The sequence below is a fragment of the Haliotis rubra genome, unplaced genomic scaffold, assembly GCF_003918875.1.
Source record: "Haliotis rubra isolate DU_JTF1 unplaced genomic scaffold, ASM391887v1 Scf120, whole genome shotgun sequence".
NCBI lineage: Eukaryota > Metazoa > Mollusca > Gastropoda > Lepetellida > Haliotidae > Haliotis > Haliotis rubra.
In genome coordinates, this window is record NW_025765115.1 from 1,298,980 (window position 1) to 1,313,003 (window position 14,024).

General features: G+C 37.8%; 2 protein-coding genes across 2 annotated transcripts; one reads left to right on the forward strand and one right to left on the reverse strand.

Annotated features, from left to right (window-relative positions):
• Positions 1–912: 912 nt before the first annotated feature.
• LOC124263355 (AP-5 complex subunit beta-1-like) lies at positions 913–6,426 on the forward strand. Its single transcript, XM_046697952.1, has 8 exons — positions 913–957; positions 1,490–1,560; positions 2,033–2,111; positions 2,437–2,467; positions 2,723–2,786; positions 3,445–3,621; positions 4,910–4,992; positions 5,636–6,426. The coding sequence occupies exons 3-8, from the start codon at positions 2,061–2,063 to the stop codon at positions 5,794–5,796; spliced, it is 567 nt and encodes a 188-aa protein (XP_046553908.1). The 5' UTR covers positions 913–957; positions 1,490–1,560; positions 2,033–2,060; the 3' UTR covers positions 5,797–6,426.
• Positions 6,427–7,020: 594 nt separating this feature from the next.
• LOC124263351 (TM2 domain-containing protein 3-like) lies at positions 7,021–12,599 on the reverse strand. The gene is made up of 5 exons (XM_046697938.1): positions 12,485–12,599; positions 10,089–10,330; positions 9,160–9,331; positions 8,807–8,882; positions 7,021–8,388 (listed from the first exon to the last, which is right to left on the reverse strand). Exons 1-5 carry the CDS (start codon positions 12,567–12,569, stop codon positions 8,223–8,225), a joined length of 741 nt encoding a protein of 246 aa, XP_046553894.1. The 5' UTR covers positions 12,570–12,599; the 3' UTR covers positions 7,021–8,222.
• Between the last annotated feature and the right edge of the window lie 1,425 nt (positions 12,600–14,024).

The following is a 14,024-nucleotide window of genomic DNA, read 5'->3' on the forward strand; positions in this document are numbered from 1 at the left end:
GATGTTAAAGTGTCACATGTCGATATTGCAGATCCGGGGACATACATGCTATGCAGGTCTGGTGATGTTAAAGTGTCACATGTCAATATTGCAGATCCAGTGATGCATATGCAGGTCTGGTGATGTTGTCACAGTGATCACATATCAATATTGCAGAGGGACATATTGGTGATGACATTAGGTCTGGTGATGTTAAAGTGTCACATATCAATATTGCAGATCCGGGACATATTGAGTGATGCCATGCAGGTCTGGTGATGTTAAAGTGTCACATGTCAATATTGCAGATCCGGGACGTATTGAGTGATGCTATGCAGGGTGGCCATGTGACGGAACAGACCTTCTCCTCACTGCTGCCAGGTGGGTAGGAAATCCTCAGCTGAAGACTGGATCATGAATCAGTGGGGGCGGTGGGGTAGCCTAGTGGCTAAAGTGTTCGCTCTTCACGCTAAAGACCTGGGTTCAAATCCCCACAAAAGTACAATTTGTGAAGCCCATTATGATATTGCTGGAATATTGCAAAAAGCAACGTTAAACTCACTTACTCACTGTATAACTGCCATTGACAGAAGATTGGTTTTAAGTATAATTTAGCAATGCCATCATCATTTTTAATGAATTAACCAACTATGTTGCAAGTATGTTTCCAGACGTGTTTAAGAAGTAATCAGATATCAGAAATTTAGTAGTGTGTCAATGTAAACATCTTCCTTCCAGGATCAATGAACACACCTATGAGGACAGAACTACACCAGGTGAAACAGCCAATACTCAAATGGGAGAGGTATTAATATTCTGTACTTTTTCAGTTGCTTTTAGATACCCATTTTAAGTGTGTGTTATGTGTTACGTGTTTGTCTCTGTGTCTGAATATCGCATACATAGTTTTATTATATTCTTGCAGGTTAGGCCTACAGCCTGAATTCAAAAGTGAAACCAGTTTCACCTTCAACAATGGTGAGTGAAATCAACATGTTTAGATGACAGTTTTGTTTACATTATACTTTCATTCACCATAATAGTTAAAATTGTGAAACCCATGCCACAATAATCACACTCCCAAACTCACAGTGTAAAACATTGAATGTCTGTTACAAACAGAAACAGGGTTCTAAGTTTGGAAATTTTGTGGACGTATGACTGGGGATGAATACTGTGCTTGATAAGTATCTTATCTCAGATTTAGAAGTGTAGTACTCAAAATGGCAGCATGAAGGATATCTCCCATAATTTTTTCAGCTTTTTGCGGTCCTGGTGGTTCAGTTGTCATGGAGGCTTATGACATCATCCATTTAATCATGACACCATAGCTCTTAGGAATGACATATATGTCTCATGGCTGTTTAGGTAGAATGTTCATGTATTGACAAAGTCAAGAAACATTTAAGATTGGTGTTGTTTTTCTAAATTTTTAGAACACAGAGATTCATGCTCAAATTATTGTTGTTAAGTCACTTACTTTCCTTTTATGATCACTATTATGTTTCAGATATGTTGAGCTACTACAAGTGGTTGGACACCCTGAAAGTCTCACTGCAGATCACACACAGTCTACAAGTGGTAGGTTGACCCCAGTCAAAGGTCAAGACATAGATCAACATCTTTCTTGTAGGCAATTAGTTGATTCAGGCATAGACCATATAATAGTCTTATTATATGGTCTCCGGTTCAGGCAGCAACAAATGTGTTCATCAGAATATGTTTACTTATTTTAGGTTATCTAAGCCTTGTCATCTCTATTCAATAAGTGAACCAAGATGTATGAAGTCAATGAACTGTTAATCACATCAAGTTTATATCTTTGTCTCAAACAGTCATAGATGAAAAATATAAGATTTAGTCTTCAATACAAGAGAAATTGTTACTAAATATAAAAGTATCGCTTGTCATTATTTCATTCAAACAAACATTCCACCCTTGATCTGATTTATGGGTCATTAAAATATTTACTCCAGTCATATCTATGAATATAAGAAAGAGGACATATTAAACTGATGTAGAGCCAGCCCTGAAATATGTGATCTTGTCTCAGCTGCAGAAGAGCCAGTTTGACACACTACATGCATTGTCCATCAAGGTGGAGACCAGTGACATCTACAAACAACACAATGGTAAGCTTCCTATCTCCCATCACCTCCACGGTTAATCTCCAGTGGGAGAAAAGCATCTGCCTACAGTGGGAGATTGGTGGCCCCATTATCTGGCTATGTTATACCGAAATACATTAAAAGATGAAGCTTGTTACCCTGGATGTAACAAGGACTGGTCAGCTCAGTCTCTGTATAATCTGTGCTAGTATGGATGGTTGGTTGGTTAAACATTTATTATTGTTTATAGAATGGACGGAGTCATTTGGTTGGGTCATGAATCATAATATCAGTTGTACATAGAGAGGAAAGAGAATATAGATTACATCATCTTCTTGTTTAATTTCAGATGTACACGTGGGCTTGCATGAACAGACATGGTGAGAACATGCTTGCCGTTTGATTATTTTGGTAGTAATATGTACCAGTAAAAATAATTACAAATAAGTGGAGTAATATGCGAGTATAAGTGTCTCTTTCATTCTGTGTTTTATTGACTGGCTGTTAAAATACATTAATGTTTAAATTAACACAGCAACTACCAAAAGTATTATTTAGCAACCGTATCCATAACTCAATAGAAACAGGTTTCGTACATCTTCTAGTCATCATGTGTTTGGATTTCAATTTTCCAGACAGTAAACAACTCATTGTAGAACTTCAACCAACCTTACCAGATCCTGCAAGCTTTGACACAAGGTACTCAAGTCACACTGTGTATTTTCATGTGTTTCTGTGTTGAACAAAATAATAGTTGAAATTCCTTGCATATGGATGGTGATTGCCTTAAATTTTTAATGGTAAACCAGCCAGGTGTGTGAGTTGCTTATGTGAAATTGAAATTTCACTACACTCGCTTGTTGATTACCAGGCTGTTCTACCAGCAAGTGGCCCTTCCGCGTATAAAAGTAGCCAAAAGTGACAACAAAATGACAATCTTTGTTAAACAACTCGGGTGTCCAAAATTATTAGACAAATCATCAGACTTGGTCTGTCAATTTCATGTGATTGTGCAATATTTGGTTTTATTGCAATTATTAGATGTTGTGGTAGAGAGCAATTCATAGGTCTTAAATAAAATCAAACAGACTGTACTTAAAAATCAGCTATATTTTCATAGATGGTTGGATTTTATGTTTTTGGGTGGCAGTGGTTATCATGATATACTGAGGTGTGCTGCAACACACAGCCATGGTAAATACTCAGATGAGGGCTTGTTCTTAAGATAAGTATCATGTTTTACAGTTGTTTATGCAAATGACAAAACAATGGACGTTCCTACCCTTAAAAAACACATAACACTTGTATAGCCAGGAATGGATTCTGAATTTCTGTATTTATTTGAATATACTTTCAGTGCAATGTTTGCCTCGTACAAGAATGACACCTACTACTGTAGTCTGCCCACCACAGACATCAGCTTCGAGGACCTGCTCCTGCCTTACCCCTGGACCCACGTGGGCCTCGACGGCCAGAGCAGGTCACTGTTCTTCTCCAGCCTCTGGGATCACATTACCAGCTGTTCAGACCCTCAGTGAGTGGAGAATTGATATAAACAGTTTGGATTTGGGCATAATAGTCTTTGGGCAGCTAGATCCTAGTTTGAGCAGATGTAAGTGATCTAGGAAATGTATTCTCATGACAAAATTAAAGTAGCCAAACCAAATATTGAAGAACCCCCTCCCAAACTGAAGAAGTCATCCAAACCTGGTGGTCGGTAGTACATAGAGCTAAGTTTATGTCCTCATATGGCAGTTTCATATCATACCTCGTATCAACCTGAGACCCATTCTCTTCCCACAGAGGTTACTCAAGTCATATCTTCCCATGTAGCCTCTGTTCTAATACGGCCCTTTCATGGTGCGAGTGTTCAGGGTTCATGATTGGTTGCAATCATATTTAGTTATGCAATCAGCAACGTTGTTTCAAAACTGATCATTCGAAAAGCCTCGGTAATTTCTGTGTGCTTCGGAAAACTAGAACCTCTTCCCCTGCGTGATGTGCAAATGTTTCTTCTAGACAGAACTCAGTGATGTAATGGCAGATCAATGGCGTCTCCATCGCCCTCGTTGACAACGGACAAGCTAGCCACTAAATGTCTTGTGTGTCACATCAACATAAGTCATCGGCAGAGGAGGGATATTTGTGGCCCCACATTATTGCAAGTTTCTGATTTTCAGTTAAACATGAAATACTGAATCTATCCTTCACATATTGATCAACTAACTCCATGGCAGCCGCCATATTGGATCTAAGTCGATGTAACACGTGTCCTGATTGGATAGAAAGAAGGGAGATAATTCGTGTTGCGATTTTACGAGAACGGGAAATATGTCCGTATTAGAACATAGATTACGTGGGAAGACATGACTTGAGTAACCTCTGTGGTAAGGGAATGCCTGAGACCACATTATCAGCAGAAGGGATCAAGGGTTCATGTGGGGCTTGATACATTATTACCTATCAGTATTTATCATATGATATAACGCCAATATTAAAATGTATCTATTTGCAGGTCAGTGCAGTACATTTTCACCTTTCCCTCTATCACATTAAACTTATAGCCAGACGAACAGACAATGTACTGAGGGAAATAACTCCAATGAGTGAAATATGGGGCTGGTTATTATACCCCCAGTGATATAATAATCTCTATGTTGGTTCTATATCATCTAAACATTCCTCATTTGTTATTCATATGGTAACAACTGGATCTTTTCAGGCCCCAAGAAAGAGAGTGAGATTTTTATCATGTTCTTATGACAAAGTATTCGATCAGAATGGAATTATTACACATCTGTTTCTTCTATTCATATTTGCAGAGAAGGCCTGCAGTCTGTGAAGATAGTGTCATGTCCTCTTCCGAAATTAAAGCTGGAATGGGACAGGTTTCAACTTGGACCTGGTAAGTACAGTGAAACCTGTCTAAATCGGCACCCCACAGGACCGAAATAAAATGCCGGTTTAGACAGGGTGCCGGAGTAGACAGTCAATAAAACCAATGCCTATTTATTTACTCTCTGACACGTCACTCACTTGAAAACAGTTAATGCAATCCCCATTGTTTGTAAAGCATAACCGCGGTAATCCTTCAAGTGTTTGATTCACCGCGCAATCACTACTTCCTGATTATCTAGCGTGCCAAGAGGATTAATTAGTGTATTGGATTATGAGTCCTTGATTGGACTGCTCATACCCATGCTGGTATTGACAGTATTAATTACAGTTAAAATTGCTTGTTGGGACGGGAAAGTCGTGCCGGAATACGGAATAGACAGGTGCCATATTAAGCAATGTTTTAATGATCATAATATCATTGTAAAATGGCAGGACCAAATTTTTATGCCGGTTTTGACAGTGTGCCGGATTAGACAGGTGCCGGTTGGGCAGGTTTCACTGTACATCTGTTGCTGTCAACCGGATATATATTTGGTACAGCAGTATTAAGAATAAGAACATAGTTCGAACATTGTTTGACAGGTTTTGGTTGTTTTTAGAACTGGCTGTTGATGGTTGTAGTGGAATAATTTGTTGTATTTTATTTGCAGATAAGACATCATATCTCATCTTTCTGCCTGCCAAATATCATCTGCTGTTCAAGGTTCAAGAAAGACAAGATAACTTGGTGGTTTCCATAGCAACTGATTACTGGAAAATACTCCCTCATGTTAATGAATACCTGTGCCAACTTGATTCATCATGTTCATAAAAGTATATTTGTTCAAATTATGTTGTATGAAGTTTACCTACCACATGCCAATTGATCTTCCTTTTGAGATGCCCAAATTTTGATGTAATTCCTCCCCCCATTCCTGAATATTTCTTTTGGGTGTTTCATTAGAACTAAAAAATATATTTCCTTTGATCATTGTAGGGCAGTTGGATAGTGTTGTGGTTAGGGTAGTCATTTGTCCCACCCAAATATCCGGGTTCAAATCCACACGGGTAATACATGATTTATCCACACGGGTAATACATGAAGCCCATTTCTGGTTTCCCCCTGCCATGATAAATGAGAAATGTTACTGTAATAAGTGAAACATACTTCCTCACTTTGTACAAACTCAACAGTGTGAACTCAGCTGAAGTCAGATGTGATTATTGATTTGATCATGTGAACACTGCATCAGTGGTTTCTTAAACATATTGCTGGAAATTGGCTGTCTATTTATTGCTATCATCATGAATACCATATGAATAATATTTCCTGAGGCATAAAATGTGATATGTGCAATTCAATCAAAGGTGCTGTGATATGTAAAGAACATAACATGTATGAATGGTGAACTAATGTATTGATGTTCTTGAAGGCATTCCAAGAAATAAATAATACTTTCTATGGCATCTTCTGTTTCATCTATTATCACGATGCATACTGCTTTGCTTTCAATGTTAATGTCATTGATGATCCAGGGACTGGTTGGTTATGAGCTACCCATGTTAAACTGCAGGATGGTATTCAAGTGGACTAGCACCATAAAAACTAGCAGCCACCCACAAATATGCATTCACACCGCTGTATAAGTGAAGTAACTCTGATTACACACCAAACCTTGTTTCACGCTTAACAATGTAAGCATAAGCTATTCCATATCAGCAGGTAAACCCCATGAAGATCCAGGTTAGAATTGCTCTTCAGCCACCAGTGCTTGTCGGATGAGGCAACTAATGGGATGAAGTGGTCAGGCTCGCTGACTTGGTTCACTTTCTTATTGAAGTTAAATGCTGTTGATCACTGAATTGTCTGGGCCAGACTCAATTTTTCACAGACCGCTGTGATATAGTTAGAATACTGCTGAGTACTGTATTAAACAACAAACATGTGTTAGGTGAAATATCCCCAACTGTTTTGTCACAGTAGCTCATACAATAGCAACACTGTGTACATCCTGACCAGGGACAAATATTATTCTGGAAACAAACAACACTGAAACACATTCCTTCTTTTATTTTAAGATACTCTCAAACATACCCTTTCACACAAGACACTTGTACGCAAACTATGTGTATTCCTAAGGTCACATGCTGATTATTTGGTTGCACAGGGGCGTGTCGCGCTTAAAAACAGCGTCAGAAAGACAGGTATATAGACTCTACCCTAGTACGATGCTTTACATATAGGCTATATGTCTTTCTAACACTGTTTTTAAGCGCGACACGCCCCTATGTTTGATTGTTCACTGAGTTTCTGCTAACCATCGAGCTTGCCTTGAACTAGAAACTGAAACTGTAGCAAGTTTATAGCTCATGTGTCTTATTTTACATACAATTGTTCAGGGTGGTTGACTGAGTGGGAATAGAGCAATGTGTTATAAGTGCACAATATTTACTTTTCGTACAATAACATATACACATGCATGGTCTTCTGGCCGAGAAGGCTTATTCAGACTAAGCACATGCACAATTTGTAATCACTTATAATTACAATTCTCATATTTTCATAGTTGTATCATTATCTTTGATGGATTGGGAAAATGGAGTAGATGGACAAAAAAACATCATTGATATTTTTATGATTATTTTCTGATTATATTTCTTGGCACTAGTGTGTCAAATCCACAAGCTAAAAGAATAAGGTGTGGCCTCAAAGAGCAAACTCCATGAATAAATAGTGATAAAGACCTTCTCTTTCAAGAAACATTGCTGTAGAAAATTAAGCAGCTGAACAATACCAGTTCCGTGGGTTTTCTTATTGACTGGATTTCTTTAAACTACCAGTGGAACACTACTAGTAGTTTTTCACTTAAGGTAAAACATTATATACAACAGAACAGTCTAAAAACACTGTCCTTATGAAACGTGTAAAGTATGATAAAACATTTCTTGAAATAAATAATAATCATGATATAGAGATTAAACTTTTGAGTTAATTGTCAAATGAAAGATACATATAATATTAAATTTGTGAATCCCCGAGAGGTGAAAGTCTCAATAATAGTAAATTTATATAAAAACTACTGTACTGAATTTAGACAAATCTGAAAAGATTTAACCAAACATCAGGAACCTATTGATTGTAAAGATCTGACATCAAGTGAAAAGGACATTCAAGTAAAACAACATGATAGTTTCTCCAATAGTGAATGATGATGAAATGTATGTGCTATGTACAATGATGATGGTCCCATGACATGACTATATATACAGTGATCCATCAGCAGGCCCCACGTAGCCGACAGCTATCAAGATGACATCGACAAGCGTCCACACTCCAAGTCCACCAAAACTAAATAGTTTGCCAATGCCTTCTCTCCACAAACCAAGATAGAACCGATCTGCCCCAAAACCTCCAAGAGTAATGCTGGAAAGAAACAAATGAGTTACTACTACCTTGGACCTATACAAGTTGCTCATGCTAGCTATAGTTTAGTAATAACTTAGTCCACTGATATTCTAATATACAGTAAACTATGTTTCTAAAAAACATGCTGTTGTTGGTTCGGCCATTTACTGTATGTTTAGTCAAAATGTATGAAATGAACTATGATTATAATGTACTAAAATACTATGTGGTCACATTGAATTTGTTATAACCATTGTTTAATGTATACTGATAATCTAAATAAGTATGTGCAGTTTTATGCTGTAATAACACTGTGTGCCACAGATTGCTTTACTTGTTCTAATTAGCATCCAAACAATCTAACCTGACTTAAGAGTGTCAATTCTCATTCAAGTAATTTATAAAGAGTTATCTCCTCTTAGATCACAATCTGTACCTTAAGATAAGTGCAGTGGACCACTTGTATCCACTTGTCCAGTTACAGTCCTGCTGGCGATAAAACCTCCTGTTGCCTGTAGCCAAGATAAGAAAGTTTGTACCATTTCCTATATGAAGTCAAGATCATCAAAAAGCATCACAGTCAATGCTACACACAATACAGTTATTATTGTTTTACTACATTCACACAAATGATGATTTTACATATCATTGTATCCCAACAGCATAGATCAATGCTCATGATGTTGATCACTGGATTGTCTGGTCTAGACTTGATTATTTACAGACCACCGCAATATAGTTGGAATATTGCCGAGTGCAGCATTAAACAACAAACAAACGCCAACCTACCTAGACAAAGAATGTCATCCTTGGCTGTACACAGAGCAGTATAGAATGGTCTTGCTGGCCAGGTCTTGCGAGGGGTGTTGATAGGGCAGGCTGTGGCATTACACTTGTACAACCAGGGGTCCAGTTGGTAGCAGTAACGACAAAGGTACTTTCGCTGGAACGTTCGGGCTCCCTATGTATACAAAGTTGAAAATCAAATAGGATGAAACACATGATCACATGGGATTTGAAACCTGGAAATCTCCTTGACTATTGAGAGCACATGTTCTTCATGAATATGACTAAACCTGCATTTTGTCTTTGTTACATCAACAGAAATTGAAATGAGACAGACAGACAGACAACCCAAGTCACATTTGTAGCACTTATAAACAACAGCTGTCAAACTGCCAGCAATACATTAATTTCACCTCAGCTAGTATCTGTACCTGAATATTTGTGGCAAATTCTGAGGTGTACAACCATGACTTTTTTCCTGTTTCACAGCTACCAGTGCTACATAAAGCCACCTTTTTTATGGAAATCACAGTAACTTCCACTCTAAGGACAATGAGTGAGTGAGTGAGCAAGTTTAATTTTACACCACACTCAGTAATATTCAAAGATGTTACCAAACAATTCTTGAGACCTTGTGTGTTTTATTTATTTGGATTTTGTATGAGTGAGTGAGTAAGTAGGGTTTTGCGCCACTTTTAGCAATATTCCAGTAATATCATGGCCGGGACACCAGAATGGGCTTCACACTATGTGCCCATGTGGGGAATCGAACCCGGGTCTTCAGCGTGACAAGCAAACACCTTAACCACAAGGCTACCCCATCGCCCAAAAGAACTGGAGGAAGTATGAGAAAGGGATTTTATCTGAGATGGTTGAGGTAAGTGTATTCATATGAGGTAAACGTATTCATAAATGGTCCATAAACAACTTACATTGCATGTGATGTTCTCAACGGCGGTGCACTCTGCCGTATAGGTCTTCCCATATTCACATGTGGAGAAGTTACACTTAATGCATGCTCCTCCCAGGTTATGGCAGTCCACACCACTTGGGCACATATCATGAGGATTTTCTGCACCCTGTAAATTTCTAGTCTCTGTAGACTGGCTTGGATCAGTAGAACCTGAAGCTGGTAGGTCAATGCTGCTGCTATGTGTTACAGGCGTGTTTTGACCTGGATAAACATGGTAAAGCAGTCAAATAAATATAATTCAATCCATAAATATCAAACTCTGAATGGGGATGGAAATAATTTAATGTTATGTCACAATTAAATGTCAAAATGCTATAGTTTCTTCACTGAGGTCATTGTTTTGTCTACTCCATGGCTACTCCATAGGTTATGGTTATGTTGTCACCTGCAGCCTTATGTCATTTATGATAATAATTTTCCACTTATATAACACAGAAATCCATGCCACAGGGACATTATTACTCCATATGAATCCAAGCTGCCTGTGAGACACTAGCAGGTTAATAGTCATGTGACTTATACTACTGGGTACCCATTTTCTGCTGGGTGAACAGAGGCAATTTTGAACAAACTCACTTGCCTAAAGTGTGACTACATAGGTGCATGCTTTGTTGTTGGGCTGGAGAGAAGTCCTAGAAACTCTCAGGAGTCAACATGGTCAAGCTGTCAAACACAGTCACCCATCCAAGAACACTCTATGACCAACGTTGCTTAATTTCACCTGATTTGTGACCTATGCTCTATACACAAGACTACACACCACCACAAGTACAGGTTTGCATACTTATGGCTGATATTTCACAGATCTTGTGTGCTTCTCAAGCCTTGAGGCTAGGGGAACTTGACAATCTGCACCCAAACCTTGTTGGCAGGATCTTGGACAACCTGTACCTACTTGTACCTAACAACTGGATGTGAACCCATACCAAATGAAAATAGATATGATTTGAAAAGTTTGTTTGTCACATCAAGAAAAGCTATGCCAATTCTGGTCAAAATGTCAGAAGAGAGAGGTCACAGATTACAAATCATTGAAATTGTGCCTCCTTGTGACCAAGCCACTTGATGACTGAACTCCCAGATATTGGGCAAATTAGACCACAGCACAGAATGAACAAACAAAATGTATCATGAATGAATGTTGGAAATGTCCTTATTTGGGCTGTAAGAGGGGTGTTACATCACAAAGATTTTGTAAATTCTTGAATGAAGTTATCTTTAATATGTGGTGAGATGTTTTTAAGTTATTCATGTGATTAGAAAGTTAACAACATATGTTTCTTAAAGGTCCATAAACACTTTACAAGGATATGAATAGTGATGAGAATAAAGTGCAGGAATATGTGATGAGTAAATTATCTTTTCAACAAAGTCGATACCAGTTAATGCAATCTGGTTTGGGCCAATAATTAAAATGGGTACAGATAATCCTAACTTGGGAACGAATCATCCCAAATTTGGTACGAGTCACAAACGTTTGGTTACCCAATACAAATGCCCCAACACAGGTACAAAAATCTGACAAGAATTTTAGGTATGAGTTAGCCCCTTTTGTAAGGTACAAATCACTGAAATCAGTATGGGTACGGATCGTTTAGTATCTGAGGCTAGTTGTGTAAAGTTTGGGTAAGCAACTACAGGTGAATTCATAACCATACCACTGAAGCCTGAGCCAAAGCTGACAGCCTGAACCAATTAGTGGATTTGATAACATTGCAACCAGCAAGCTGAGATGTTGACACATATATACTGTTGTATTAATGAATCTTCAAAATGACATGACTGTGACAAACTGTGCCTGGACCAAACTTTGAGATAGTAGCCTATATGTATCGGGTTAAGCTATTTTGCCCGATTCACTCGTGTATTCGATTAATCAGAGCATATTCCTTTATTAATTTAATTTCTTAATCATGACCACTAGAATTGAATATTGATGATTATTTTAATAATGAGTGGTTATACTATGTTTTTTGTGTTGATTGTTAAAACCTGATATGCAAAGTGAAACATATCCAAACCTAACAGCATAATCATGATAATAGCCAACACTCCTAGTCCTATGTAATAAATTTGACAGCAATGTTGTCATTGGTCAATGTCGAGAAAAATTAATACTGTCAGCAAGGTCAAAACACGTCAAAGAATTATTTTGTTATTGTTTTACAGAATATAAAGACAAATACATCGTTTGCTGAGAATTATTGCATTCATTACCCAAAAATCGTATTCGTTACTGTCAATATTCGCCTCATTGCTCATAGTGGATTCGCTGCAACCCTATAAACAAACAATTTACCTCAGCAAACCCGGGTTTTCTTTAAACAACAATTGCCAAATACTGAGAATACAAACCGCCGATACTTGTGTCCAAGCCATCGAAAAACACTGTCAACAACACGAAGAGCAAAGTGTTCCATCGAAATCTTTCGATCACCATAACTAAAATTACCGGAAGTGCTTAAAATGCGGAACTTGTTCGTTAGGGCAGGTATCATCGGACCCAACCGGATAATGTGAAAGACGAAATTCAAACATAATGGAATTCTGTTAAGGATGTTTCGCGAAACTTTCTACGCTGACATGAATATAATATTTCATGTTGACCTGGAACAATTGTTTACAAGTGTATCCCTGCAGTATGTGTTGCAAATAGAGCAACTCCGTAGAATAATATTGATCAAATTGTTTTACCAGACTGGAATCGTCTTAGTGTGAATCAGCAGATGAAATGGCATGCATGGCCATTAATATACAGGGATGCATGTAATTTGTCATGGGGGATATGGGGTGTTGAGATAAACGTCGTTTCATGAAAAGATGATACAGCAAAAGAGGGCTTCACCAAAATTCATCAACAACCCACCAACCCATAATATATTACACCAGTCGCCAAAAACAGTTTTTAATTATAATTATAAATTACAAAATGAAAAGGAGCCCAGAGACTTTCTTCATTTTCAGAAACTGTGGTGATCTAGAATTGCCACATATTCTAGACTTGCATGGGCTGCATTGGATATGTTTGTTCAGGGTCTGTATGGCAGACAACTACTGGTGTGATGAAGCCCAAACCCTCCCTTTTTACTTCCAATAAACATTTTTTTAGTACATGATACCAGCAATAGTCTCTAGAACACAGGTTTACAGAATTCCTTTTACCTTCAAATACAACCCTTTGAATACGCTCCTCATTTGCAACATCTTATATTATTTTGTTTATTTAGGCCAGCTATTTAGTGCTCACAGAATTATGTATGCCTCCACAGAAGCAGTTGAAAATGGCACTTCGTGTCCTTCTAGTCTCTTGGGTTAATATACAGCAGGGAATTGCAAGGCTATGTCTATCAATACAGGCTCTGTGTCTGTTGTTTCAAGTATGTACATACATTATCCTTCTATTGTATGTCAGTATGTAACAACTAACATGTATTCTGTGTCAACGTGTAAGAGTTTTAGAACACTTACCATGCTAACTGTATGTTGATCTATACATGTCATAGCTATATAGCTTATTGTATTGTCAATAAATATGTTGCATATAATTTGTATACCCATTACATATAATTTTATAAGTTATACAACACTAAATACATGTCCATATATACAGATGATGATGATTATTATTATTATACGATATTTATATAGAGCACATATCCAGGCAACTAGTGCTTGCTCATAGCGCTGGTATTTTTCCCCTCGATCATGGGATGTCAATCTCAAAGGCTCATGATGATGATGATGATGATGATGATGATGATGATGATGATGATGATGATGATGATGCATCTCACACATCAAATCACCAGAAACACATGTTTTCAATGTCTATGTGATTACAACTATTTGTTGCTGCCTGTAGACAAGGGAATCCAGGCTGGAGAGTTCATCATGG